This window comes from Dama dama, chromosome 6 (genome assembly GCF_033118175.1).
Source record: "Dama dama isolate Ldn47 chromosome 6, ASM3311817v1, whole genome shotgun sequence".
In the NCBI taxonomy this organism is placed as follows: domain Eukaryota; kingdom Metazoa; phylum Chordata; class Mammalia; order Artiodactyla; family Cervidae; genus Dama; species Dama dama.
The window spans coordinates 25,847,639-25,861,407 of NC_083686.1; the positions used below are offsets into that span (position 1 = coordinate 25,847,639).

Below are 13,769 nucleotides of genomic sequence, written 5' to 3' on the forward strand. Positions count from 1 at the left end.
TGTGAGGATTCAGTGAGTTAATACGGGAAGCTCCTAAAACAGTGCATGGGGCCTTCAGTAAGTGTTACTTTTTTTTACACAGTTGAATTTCTACTGTCTACCGATAACTATGTTTCAAACATTTCTTTTTTTATTCCTATTTTGCCTTGTCCCCTTTTAAAGTCCTTGTGGTGATTTAGTTGCTAAGTCATGTCTGACTCTTGTGACCTATGGACTGTAGCCTGCCAGGCTCCTCTGTCCATGGGATTCTCCAGGCAAGAATACTGGAGTGGGTTGCCATTTCCTTCTCCAGGGGATCTTCCCAACCAGGGCTCCTGCATTGTAGGAAGATTCTCTACCAACTGAGCTATGAGGCAAGCCCTTTGAAGTCCTAGGTAATTCAAAATTCAGAAGTCCAAAGCAGTGTGTTTTCTAACTGCCATGCTTCTCTTTCTAAGTGGTGTGCATACCTAATTCTCTGATAGTGAATGTCTCTATTAACCTAAAAATGACATCTTATCTGTTCTGCTTAATATTTTCTCTGTCTCCCTTCTGTCCATTTTAATTGATTAACGATTGAGCTTCGGAGTGCCAGGTGTGTTTTAGGTACTATTGATAAGTGATGAAATAAAAAAAGGTTCCTTGCTCTCAGGTTAAAAGGTCTGAAACTGGTTGCATATTTAAGGTAGCTAGGGGGACTTCCCTGACAGTCCAGTGGTTAAGATTCCGTGCTTCCGCTTCCCGGGGGGCTCAGGTTCCATCCTTTTTTTAAGGAAAAACTAGGAAGCTGACTGTGAGGAGGTTGGTCTTTATGACAAGAATAATAGGAAGTTGAAGGTTTATTTGGCAGGATGGTAATTCTATTTTGAAATACCTGGCTACAGAGTAAACAAAATGAAGGAGTTAAGTAATGAGTAAGTTGGGTGAAAGGATGCTGTATTTCAGTAAGCCATGATAGTAGAGTGGTTGTACTAGCTTGGACTAGAGTGATGTTAGAAACCTAAACAATTTGAAAGACTTTGTGGGTAAAACAGCCAGGTCTTGGTGAGGAAAAAGGTAGTATCAAAGGATCCAAAGTTGTTCCCTTGCATAACTACAAAAGCAAAGTGGTATGTGGAGTGTGTTAAAGCCAGCCTTTCATGATGGGGAGGCAGGAGTGTTCTACAGAAGTATATGTTTTAAAAAACCATGCTTTGATGATGGGGAGGCAGGAGTGCTAGTGGAACCCTCTTGGATTTTGATGTGAAGTGGACCTTAAAAGAGGAAGCTTTATAGGAGAGTGTAATTTTGACTTGTGCCTTTTAATTTCAAGAACAGTATATAGAATGATTTATGTACTGTGTTTTAACACAAAAAAAGCATGCTGTGCCCATTGTAGAAAGTACAGATAATCCAAGAGAATGAACTGGACAATGTAACCCATGGATGATTTCTGTAAATAGCTTGGTGGGTGTGGGGGTGTGTTTTCCTTCATATTTATTTTAATGAAGACAGATCACTTAGAGAGTGTTTCTCAATCATCTAAAGTTGACATGGGACATAGGAGCACTCCAGTCAGAGGGACTAGCTAATGTAAAGCCTACGAAATTAGAAGTGAAGAGGGTAGTGAGAAGCTGGGATAGGTGGAATTAGGGTTCAAGGGGTGGCAAAGTGGTAAGAGGTGAACTAGACTGGATCATGTAAGCAGCCCACATACTGAGTTTATTTGGAAAAACTATACTACCCAAAGCAATCTACAGATTCTGTGCAATCTTTCAAAATTCCAATGGCATTTTCCACAAAATAGGATAAAAAAAATCCTAAAACTTGTTTAGTAAGTAAGCATTAATCATCAGTCATGTCCAACTCTATGACTCCATGGACTGTATAGCCTGTCAGCCTCCTCTGTCCGTGGAATTCCCCAGTCAAGAGTACTGAAGTGGGTTGCCATTTCCTTCTCCAGGGGACCTTACGACCTAGAGATCAAACCTGGGTCTCCTGCGTTGCAGGCAGATTCTTTGCCAACTGAGCTACTAGGGAAGCCCAATTCCAACATGAAGCCATTAATTATGAAGACAGTTAATCATGGGAGTGATATGCTGTGTACAGGTTAGGTGGTAGGAGGATAAGAATGGGAACAGGAGGCTGCTGTGATATCTGAGGGGGAGGGAAATAGATTTAGGTTGTTTTTTGGCAGCTGACATTAGGTGTCTGAAAGGAATGCAGAATGATTCAAGTTCTAAATAGCATAAATATACAAATCAACAAAAATGGTGTAACCAGTAAAATAGTTCTCTTTACACCCATTTTCATCTCCAAGATTGAGTTTTCTCCAATATCTGACCTAATATTTAGGCAAACTCGAGTGTAGTTATCTTTTACAGGTGAGACTGAGGCTCATGAAGTATATAGTTACACAAGCATGAAGTAATTTGAAATACTGGATTAGCTGAAAGTGTTGACCTGCTTCAAAAGTGAGTAATTTTAGAAAAAAGATGAGTTTTAAGCAGTGAGAGTTTAAACTTTCAGTGCAGTACATTTTATTCTGGCTTTATTTTAGAAAATTGAAAAAAATCAGTTTCCAGATGAGTAGGCCTAAAATTAAGGATCCTTTAATCAGGAATTATAACATTCAGGAAGTTCAGCATTAATTAATGAGGTAGGGTGTAGACTTGGAACAGAAACCAAATACCTGTTAAATACTGTGAGAAAAGAATAATTTTTGAGGACCTCTTATTTTACTTAGGTTACATCTTACTCTGATAACCTGATTTTCATTTATTATTTTTAAAGAGGTGAACTAAAGCTTGGAGAGGTGAAAACAAAGCTCTGCTTGACATGTAGCAATGAGGATAGTGACCTGGATAGAAAACATGTGTGAGACATTTCAGTTGGAATGTGGCTTACCAGGAAGGATTAGTGATGTTTGAAAGCAAGCAGTGAAGTAACCAATACGTGTGAAAGCAGTGAGAAAGATTTGTACAGCAGTCCATGAGTATTAGCATCTTTGGCGGCTCAGATGGGAAAGAATCTGCTTGCAATGGTGATGCAGGAGACCCAGGTGGATCCCTGGGTCGGGAATATCCCCTGGAGAAGGGAATGGCAACCCATTCTAGTATTGCCTGGAGAACTCCATGGACAGGGGAGCCTGGCGGGCTACAGTGCATGGAGGTCACAAAGTGACAAGGCTGAAGGACTAACACATGCGCCAGAAACCTCCCTGGGTGCTGGCTGGCAATACAGCAGATGCAGCCTACCCTCAGAAAACTTGTAGTTTTTGAGGGAGGCAACAGACAAGCAATTTCAGTCCTCATTAGTCCTGGGCATAATAGAACTCATTTAGTTCCAATAGTAATCCTCTGAGGAGTCCTATTTATGTTACAGATGGATAAACTCAGGCACAGTGGGGTTGACTGCTTTTCCAATAGCACATGGCTAACAGAAGATAGAACTAGCAGAGGATGTAATAGTGACTGGAGATGGGGCTGTTCCTTCATCACTCCCAGGGGTGGTATGAAAGGCTTCAGGAGGTACATTTGAGATCTGAAATGAAGAAGAGGCAGCTTTAAGGATGAAGAGCATTCCAGATAGAACCAATGCTGTGCTTGCAAGGAGCTTGGTGTATTCAAGGACATTAGCACCAGTGTGGCCATGATAGTAAGCAGATGATATCAACAGGTAGTGAAGTGAAAGTTGCTCAGTCATGTCTGACTCTTTGCAACCCCACAGACTGTACAGTTCCATGGGATTCTCCAGGCCAGAATACTGGAGTGGGTAGCTGTTCCCTTCTCCAATCAAGAGGTAGGTAAGAGCTAAATTGAGGATGGCCCTGTAGTTGGATTTTACTCTTGAACTGGGATTGTAGGAATCTGGGCAAGGAAATGATGTGAGGAGCCTGTCAGGAAGGGATGCTGCGTTATGGCAATGGTCGCTTGGATTAGGGTTGGAGGAATGAAGATGGTGATAAATGGTCAGTTAATAATTGGAATACAGCCTATAAGACTATAATGGATTGGATTCTTTTTTTTTTTTCTTCTTCTTTTTTTGGCTGCACCACATGGCATGTGAGATCTTGGTTCCCCCACCAGGAGTGAACCCTTATTCCTGCACTGGAAGTGTGGTCTTCACCACTGGACTACTGGGAAAATCCCATTATGGATTGAATTTTGAACGTGAGGGAAAGATAATATTCAAGGATGACTCCTAGGATTTTGAAGCAACTTGGGTGGAAGGCAGTACTCTTACTGAGATAGAGAAGGAGATAAAGAAGGAGCATGAATTGGAGGGAAAATCAACACTTCTCTTAGGGATTTCCCTGGTGGCCTAGTGATTAGGATTTGGGGCTGTCACTGCCATAGGGAATTAAAATCCCTGTGGAACTAAAAGCCACATGGGTGTGGCCTAAACAAAAGACCAGTTCTATTATATCCATGTTTTGTATGCCAATTGAATATCCAAGAAAAAATGTCAGGCAGTATGATTTTGGAATTCTGAGGAGAGTGCTGTGCTGTGATTGGTTAGTATAGGTCTTTGCAGCCATTGGGTTAGATGAGATCGTCTAGGAAGAGAGCACAGAAGAGGCTGAGATTATCCCCACCTCAGATAATCCCCACCTTTAGGGTTCTACAACAGGAGAACGTGCAGAGAAAACAGACAAAATGTGGCAAATATTGGTGTCAAGGGAAGCTAAGTTTTGGGATTTGTCTTGCAAAGTATAGTAAGTTGTTTAAATGCTGCTGAGAGGTCAAATAATTAGATGGACACTCAGATGGTAAAGAACCTGCTGGCAATGTGGAGACCCAGGTTCAGTCCCTGGGTCGGGAAGATCCCCTGGAGAAGAGAATGGCTACCCACTCCTGTATTCTTGCCTGGAGAATTCCATGGACAGAGGAGGCTGGCGGGCTACAATCCAGAGGGTTGCAAAGAGTCAGACATGGCTGAGTGACTAACACACAACTGCTAAAATAAACATACCCTGAAATGTGTAATAGTTCAAACAATAGTTTTTCTCCCTCCTCATAAAAAAGTGGTGGTGAAGAGGTCAGTAGTCTGTCGCTCCCTCACTCAATCATTTAGGGACCTAGATGAATGAGGGCTCTACCAGCTTCATGGTGTGGTTTGAAGATCACATTATAGTCATCTCCATTACTGCTAGCTGGAAAGGAAAAGTAACATGGAGGATCTTATATGGAGATTTTTATGGGCCAGGTCTGGGAATGGTACACATCTCATATTCCATTGACTTCAGTCGCATGACCACTCCTAACTGCAATGGAAATTTCAGAAAATAATTAAGCCACACAGAGAAAAAAGGAGCCAGTTTATTGTGAGTGTCCAGTAGTCTGCTGCAGATGGCTCTGTATGGGTCATAGTGACTTGGGAAGAACTATTCCAATGAAGGGAGAAGGATGAAAGCCCAAGAGAGAACAGGAAATTAACAATTTCTTCTGTAGGTTTGCTATGAAAATCTTGGAGAAGGAAATGGCAACCCACTCCAGTATTCTTGCCTAGAGAATCCTGTGGATAGGGGATTCTGTGGCTGCAATCTATGGGGTCGCACAGAGTCAGACACAACTGAAGCGACTTGGCATGCATGCATGCTATGAATATGAACAGAAGAAGTGGGTAGAGGCTAGGGGGAGAGAGGGAACATCAAGACTCTTTATAAGAGTCTTTTTATAGACTTTTTATAAGAGTCTTGTTATCAATGCAAACAGAATATGCTATTTTTAACATTTGAGGAATGGATTCCAGGTTATACTATTATGATATAGCTGTGTTGGTGACTGACAGATCGAATATGGTGTATATTGAACTTGACCAAGTAAGTGGTGTATTGTACTTTAGGTTTCCAAATCTATTTGTCTTAATCACTTTTAAATGTGGCAGTGAGGCACTGCATCAACTACTAGGTTGAGAACAGAATTATGTTTTCTGTGACAAATGTCCATCCTTCCATCAAAGAACAGGAACTGCAAAATGAGTCAGTCTATTTTCTTAATAGAATGACAATGCATTCATAGCTGCATGAGCCATACTATATTGAAAATAACCTTACTTTTTGTAGTCTGAAGATTTTATGGCCCTTCCATTCACTTGGTAACTCAATTGAAGTGATCACAAAATCCCATGATCATTCAGTATCTCATGAGACCTAAGTGAGAGGTTTTTTAAAGTTTTCTTGCAAAAAAAAAAAAAAAAAAAAGTTTTCTTGTAAGAAACTGAAGCCATTGTTTTGGGATATCCAGATACATACAGAATGATTGTTGCCAAGAGTTATTTAACAGATGACTGCCAAGGGGAGAAAGAACTGGGCTGCTCGAAGCTAAAATATATGAATTTACTGAAAAAGATTTCTGGGCCAGCTATGAATTTCCTATCCTCCTGTATGTCTATTGTTTTATTGCAATATCATTCACACACATAAAATTCACCCCTTTGAAGTGTACAATTCAGTGGTTTTTCGTAGATCTGCTATCCAGGACACTCTCCTAACTGGATCAAGGAATTACAGAGACCAAATACCGTTATAAAATGGTTTTTATGATTTAATGTGAAAATAACAGAGTTTAAGGCATCCTCATACCTCACCTTGCAGAATATGTCCATACCTTGCAGAGGTATGGAATGAGGAAAAACCCTGTTTTTTGTGTGTGACTTAAGCATCGACATGATTCTGACCTGCCAGTTTTGCCTAATCATGGATTGAGTTAGTCTGTGCCTTAAACATAGCATTCCTAACTGCACCCTGCTTGGCTGTCTGTCATATGCCAGTATTGCTCATGTCTTTTAGTTCCCCAACCGTCTTAGCCACTTTCCTGTTATTTCAATCCTGTCTTCTCTTCCCCTTTCGTTATCTTCAAAATATTTCCCTCACTTTCAGTGCCCAGGCTGTCCTCCCCAAGGTCCCGTCTAACGTCAGTTCTGTCGTCACTTACCTGCCTTCACCTTGCCTCGCCTACTTATCACCTCCTATACTGTCACTCTCATCTACCTGTCCCACGCTGGCCCCACTGCCCAGGCCGGAAAGGAAGCGTCGAATCGCTCTCAAGCCCGAACCTTCCCCGGTGAGGGCTGCAGAGCCCACTTCCCGGCTCAGCGGAGGAGCTTGAAGAACGCTTCATCGCGCTATTTTCACGGTTTCCCCCTTCCATTTTCACCCGATCCTACAAAACCACCACCACTTTTAGCCTCTCCGTGAGCACCAGAGTCGCTTGTTGCCTCCAGTCTAGAGGAGAGATCTCCCTGCGAAGGAAAGGTGCTCTCTTACTTGAGAACGTAGGTGTACGCTGATACTAGCGTCTGCGCATCAGAGATTAGATCCAGAGCCGAGCCCCAGGTGAACTGGCTGGATGGGTGACTCTAAGCCAATCAGAGATCTTGACGACAGAGCTCAACCAATCAGAACACGGGCGGCTTGGCGCACTCGGGGGCGGGCCTGGGCGGATGAGGATCCGCCCCCTTGCAGCTTGGTGGCCAACGCCTTCGCTTAGGGCTAGCCAGAGCTGAGCAGTTTCACTGACTACAAGGACCAGGCATCTTAAGAGCTGCGGGGCGGTGCCCTCTAACCCTTGCTAATTTCCCTACAGGCCTTGGCCAACAGGTGTTGGTGCCTGCCGTGAACGCGTTTAGACCCCGGCCGTATCTCTCTCTGGAGACTTTGTGCCTATGCTTGGGGACAGAGCGAGGTCGTTGCCTTGACGACGACAGCATGCGGCCCGCGGTCCTCTTGAGTGTGAGCTTGCGGCGGGTTGAGGCCAATCAGCCTACCTGCCTGCTTCACCTGAAACCCGTGACTGTGTCCGCGGAAGAAATAAAGACAGCAGTGGAATTGCTAGTTTGCTAGTCAGCATCTTTTAGACCCGCGAAGGAGATGCTCTTCACCTCAATTTTGTTTCCAAGTTGAAAACCTTTGGACTTTCCACGCGGAAAGCTTTAAAAGAAACAGTAAGTATAATAGTTTTTAAAGCTTCTGTTATCTAGTTCTTTTTTGTGTGTCTTTAACACAATAAAAAACAGCATTATTTTTATTATCTAAATTATTGGTAGAAGAACCCTATGCTTCCTTGGCATATGTCCAGAACTACCGCATTGCCAATTGGTCAGATTTCCTTTTAGTTTGTATCACCCTTTATATTCACAAGTAGAAGGCATGAGAAGTTATGGTTTATGAGTAACTGTTTCAGGAAACAAGAAGCTTTTTCAGCCTTGATACTTTTAAGGTATTTGTGGGCAGTGCCACTTGGAAAAACAAGTGTGTTCAATGTACCGTGACCCAATATGCAGTTGGTTGGAGAATACGTTTGGAGTAGTTAACTTGCAGAATGTTAGCTTGTGACATGCTTAAGGTAATTTTAATTTTGTTCACTTTGCATTTCCAAATACTGAGGACACCAATTACAAATATTTTTTAAAAATTATTCAAGTTATAGATTCCAGCTATTTTTGTCCTTGGTATAATAAGCCTAAAGTCTAGTCCTTAATAAAATATGCTGTCTTAGTGGAAGGAAAAAAAATTAAGGAAAGGAGAGAGAATTACACTGATATTTTTTCCAACACTGACATTTTATTTAAAAAGTCAATAGAAGTTAAATGAAAGTTAAAATGTCAAATGTATGGCAAGTTAGTGTCAGGGACAGTTTATGGGAGAACCTCCTATCAGAGTTGGTAGTAAAATAATGACATAATTGGGTTGGTGTTGACTGGGATTTATTTTTTCTCCTTTCAAAGATCAATCTTCTGATTTTCCATGTTTATCAACACACATATATATATATATATTTAGTTTAATCTCTCTATTAACTATTTTCAAATAAAATGTCAGTGTTTGGAAAAAATTATCAATGTAATTCTCTCTCTCTTCTTTCCTTAATTTTTTTCCCTACCACTAAGACAGCATATGTTACTAAGAACTAGACTTTAGGCTTATCATACCAAGGACAAAAATAGCTTGTATATATATCTACATATCTATATATGTATATCCTAAATTGTCAAATGTAAACTGATGAAAATGTATACATTGGGTTTTCACAGTTTGCTAGAACAAAGAGGATATTTGTTTTGTCTTAGTCGTTAGTGTACCAATAGGAAAGAAAGGAAAATATCAAAGTTCACAGTCTGGGTAGATTAATTTTAGATTGCCATAAGTACACAACTAATGTTATAGGTAAGAATTTGTTTCTTTCCAAGTTTTATGAATGAGTGTTTCTATATTGTCAGGTTAAAAAATTTCAATTATGAATCCTCATTTGAATATATATTTTGTTGTAGTTTAGTAGCTAAGTTGTGTCTGACTCTTTTGTGACCCCATGGACTGTAGCCCACCAGGTTCCTCTGTCCATGGGATTCTCTTTTTCAGGCAAGAATCTGGAGTGGGCTGCCATTTCCTTCTCCAGGGGATCTTCCCAACCCAGGGATTGAACTTGTGTCTCCTGCACTGGCAGGCAATTCTTTATTTCTCAGCCACCAGGGAAGCCAGAATATATTACCAAAAGACTTTTTTTTCCTTCCAAAACTTTTAGAATCACATTGGAATTAAGAGCAATATTTTTTATTTTTTGCTTCTGGAATTTAATTTCAAAAACAGATTATAAAAATAAATTTAACTTTGAGGTTGTAGTTTATTAGTTTTTATATTTCTTGACAATCAACACTTATGAATTAAAATCTAACTGTATCTGGACTGAAAAGTTTCTTTCTATTCCAAAATATCAAGTGGAATGGTTGCTAGTCCTTCACCAATCATTGGTAAAGTAAGACAGATTTTGTTAGGATTGCATTTTTTCAGAAAATGTCATATAATGTGATGTAAAATAATTCTAAACACAAAATTCAAATAATCATACTTCTAGTGATTACTCATTAAAAGGATTTTTGAAATACATTGTTTGGAACATTAACATTTAATTTTCAAAAATCTGCTTACATACTGTGTGACTGCTGTTATTTAGTACGTTCAATGTAAGAATTTAATTACTATGGTAAGAAAATAAAAAAAAAATAATTTATCAGAAGTTGTTAGTTTTAACTTGGTAGTATTTTCCCCGACTGATTACAAAGAATATAAAGATCTTCAATTTTGATCTTTTAAACCTGATGTAAAAAAATAAATTTTATCTTCACTAAAACCAGATTCACTTGGTTTTCACCTTTGAGTGAAAATTGTGTTTTTCTAAGGTAAACTGTAATTGTTTTGTATACTAGTTCAAGCATTGCTTTATCTGCATTAAAAATATATTGAGATTTCATTAACATGACATTCAGTTATTTAAATTTGAAGTTAATGGCTTCAGTTCCACTTGCCTTGTCTATTATGAAATGCATGTAAATATTTTGAAAACATAGCTTAGATGGAAATAAATACATAGGACAGCCATTAATGCAGTGTCTGTCCTAATATGGAAAACAGGCGGGGAAGAATTAATTTGGGAGGGTAGAGGAATTAATACATTCAACTAATTAATGCCATATTTCGGTTCCCACAGAGAGAAAAATTCGTAGTGGTTTTGAATTAAAATGGAAAAATATGAGAACCTAGGGTTGGTTGGAGAAGGGAGCTACGGAATGGTGATGAAGTGTAGGAATAAAGATAGTGGAAGAATTGTGGCCATCAAGAAGTTCTTAGAAAGTGATGATGACAAAATGGTTAAAAAAATTGCCATGAGAGAAATCAAGTTACTAAAGGTGAGTAAACATATATTGAATTGAAAAAAAAAAAAAGAATTGTTTCTTGGTCAACAGTTTTAGAAAATGCTTTTTTAATATTTGTTTTATTTCCATAAGTAAGTTTAAAGTATAGATATTTTTTTATCTTTTGGTAATAAACAGAAGGATTACATCTGAGTATTCATTTATCTGTGAATATAAGCATAATTTGTTATTATTTATTTATTTATTTGGATGCTCCAGGTCTTAGTTACTGCAAGCAGGCAGGACCTTTAGTTGTGGCATGTGGGATCTAGTTCCCCGACCAGGGATCAAACCCAGGGCTCCAACACATTGGGAGCCCAGAGTCTTAGTCACTGGACCACCAGAGAAGTCCCAAAACATAATTTTATTTTATTTTATTTTTTTACTTTTATTTATTTTTTTTTTCCAGTGGGTTTTGTCATACATTGATATGAATCAGCCATGGATTTACATGTATTCCCAATCCCGATCCCCCCTCCCACCTCCCTCTCCACCCGATTCCTCTGGGTCTTCCCAGTGCACCAGGCCGGAGCACTTGTCTCGTGCATCCCACCTGGGCTGGTGATCTGTTTCACCATAGATAGCATACATGCTGTTCTTTTGAAATATCCCACCCTCACATTCTCCCACAAAGTTCAAAAGTCTGTTCTGCATTTCTGTGTCTCTTTTTCTGTTCTGCATATAGGGTTATCGTTATCACCTTTCTAAATTCCATATACATGTGTCAGTATGCTGTAATGTTCTTTATCTTTCTGGCTTACTTCACTCTGTATAATGGGCTCCAGCTTCATCCATCTCATTAGGACTGGTTCAAATGAATTCTTTTTAATGGCTGAGTAATATTCCATGGTGTATATGTACCACAGCTTCCTTATCCATTCATCTGCTGATGGGCATCTAGGTTGCTTCCATGTCCTGGCTATTATAAACAGTGCTGCGATGAACATTGGGGTGCACGTGTCTCTTTCAGATCTGGTTTCCTCAGTGTGTATGCCCAGAAGTGGGATTGCTGGGTCATATGGCAGTTCTATTTCCAGTTTTTTAAGAAATCTCCACACTGTTTTCCATAGCGGCTGTACTAGTTTGCATTCCCACCAACAGTGTAAGAGGGTTCCCTTTTCTCCACACCCTCTCCAGCATTTATTGCTTGTAGACTTTTGGATAGCAGTCATCCTGACTGGCGTGTAATGGTACCTCATTGTGGTTTTGATTTGCATTTCTCTAATAATGAGTGATGTTGAGCATCTTTTCATGTGTTTGTTAGCCATCTGTATGTCTTCTTTGGAGAAATGTCTGTTTAGTTCTTTGGCCCATTTTTTGATTGGGTCATTTATTTTTCTGGAATTGAGCTGCAGGAGTTGCTTGTATATTTTTGAGATTAATCCTTTTTCTGTTGCTTCGTTTGCTATTATTTTCTCCCAATCTGAGGGCTGTCTTTTCACCTTACTTATAGTTTCCTTTGTTGTGCAAAAGCTTTTAAGTTTCATTAGGTCCCATTTGTTTAGTTTTGCTTTTATTTCCAATATTCTGGGAGGTGGGTCATAGAGGATCTTGCTTTGATTTATGTCAGAGAGTGTTTTGCCTATGTTCTCCTCTAGGAGTTTTATAGTTTCTGGTCTTACATTTAGATCTTTAATCCATTTTGAGTTTATTTTTGTGTATGGTGTTAGAAAGTGTTCTAGTTTCATTCTTTTACAAGTGGTTGACCAGTTTTCCCAGCACCACTTGTTAAAGAGGTTGTCTTTTTTCCATTGTATATCCTTGCCTCCTTTGTCAAAGATAAGGTGTCCATAGGTTCGTGGATTTATCTCTGGGCTTTCTATTCTGTTCCATTGATCTATATTTCTGTCTTTGTGCCAGTACCATACTGTCTTGATGACTGTGGCTTTGTAGTAGAGTCTGAAGTCAGGCAGGTTGATTCCTCCAGCTCCATTCTTCTTTCTCAAGATTACTTTGGCTATTCGAGGTTTTTTGCATTTCCATACAAATTGTGAAATTCTTTGGTCTAGTTCTGTGAAAAATACCGTTGGTAGCTTGATAGGGATTGCATTGAATCTATAGACTGCTTTGGGTAGAATAGCCATTTTGACAATATTAATTCTTCCAATCCATGAACACGGTATGTTTCACCATCTGTTTGTGTCCTCTTTGATTTCTTTCATCAGTGTTTTATAGTTTTCTATGTATAGGTCCTTTGTTTCTTTAGGTAGATATACTCCTAAGTATTTTATTCTTTTTGTTGCAATGGTGAATGGTATTGTTTCCTTAATTTCTCTGTCTGTTTTTTCATTGTTAGTATATAGGAATGCAAGGGATTTCTGTGTGTTAATTTTATATCCTGCAACTTTACTATATTCATTAATTAGCTCTAGTAATTTTCTGGACCACCAGAAAAGTCCCAAAACATAATTTTAAAAGTATCTGTTGCCTCTCTCTATCTGTCTGCCTATCTGTTTACCAACAACTCTGTTGAGAGTCTTAAAGAAGCTTCAGTGATTCACTTGGAGGACTCATAGCACTCAGCAAATAGTTTTACTCTTGGCTATGACTTGTTAAAGTGAAAAGATATACAGTAAAATCAGCAAAGGGAAAAGGCACATGGGGTGAGTTCCAGAGAAAATCTGTCGCTTTTCTCCCAGTGGATTAACACAGGATGCACTAATTTCCTCCAGCAATGAGTTATGACACTACGTGTGAAAAATTGTTTAGTAAGGAAATTCATTAGAGACTCAGTGCCCAGAGTTTTTTAACAGGGCTTGTCATAGAGGTACTCCCTGCTTTGCTTGCACCAAAAATTCCAGACTCTTAGTAGAACTGCAGGTATTCAGCATACACCATATTGTTTGCACCATGAGTCACTTTATCAGTTCTAGAAATGAAGGAACACTTCTGAAATCCAAGTACCTAGGTATAAGCCAAGGGGTCACTTTGCAAGCCAACTTTCTAAGGATAAAAATCTCAGACCTGCAATGTTAACTCCCTCCCCCACCACACCCCCATCAATCTAACTGGAAGTTTATCCATTTTATTTATCTTTAGAAAGAACCAGTGTTTGACTTTGTTGTGTTGGTCTTTCTTGTTGTGTATTTCTTTTCTATTTCATTAATTTTTATTCTTTA

General features: G+C 39.3%; 1 protein-coding gene across 2 annotated transcripts in view; it reads left to right on the forward strand.

Moving 5' to 3' along the window:
• Nucleotides 1-263: 263 nt before the first annotated feature.
• Nucleotides 264-13,769, forward strand: part of CDKL2 (cyclin dependent kinase like 2) — a 50,448-nt gene continuing 36,942 nt past the window's right edge. The window contains exons 1-3 of one of the 2 annotated variants that reach the window (XM_061145778.1): nt 264-374; nt 7,548-7,905; nt 10,446-10,644. In XM_061145778.1, the coding sequence (XP_061001761.1) occupies nt 10,477-10,644 (168 nt within the window). In that variant the 5' untranslated portion in view covers nt 264-374; nt 7,548-7,905; nt 10,446-10,476. Of the gene's footprint in view, nt 375-6,170; nt 7,906-10,445; nt 10,645-13,769 lie in introns of those variants that run through there. The other variant, XM_061145777.1, reaches the window with a different exon arrangement.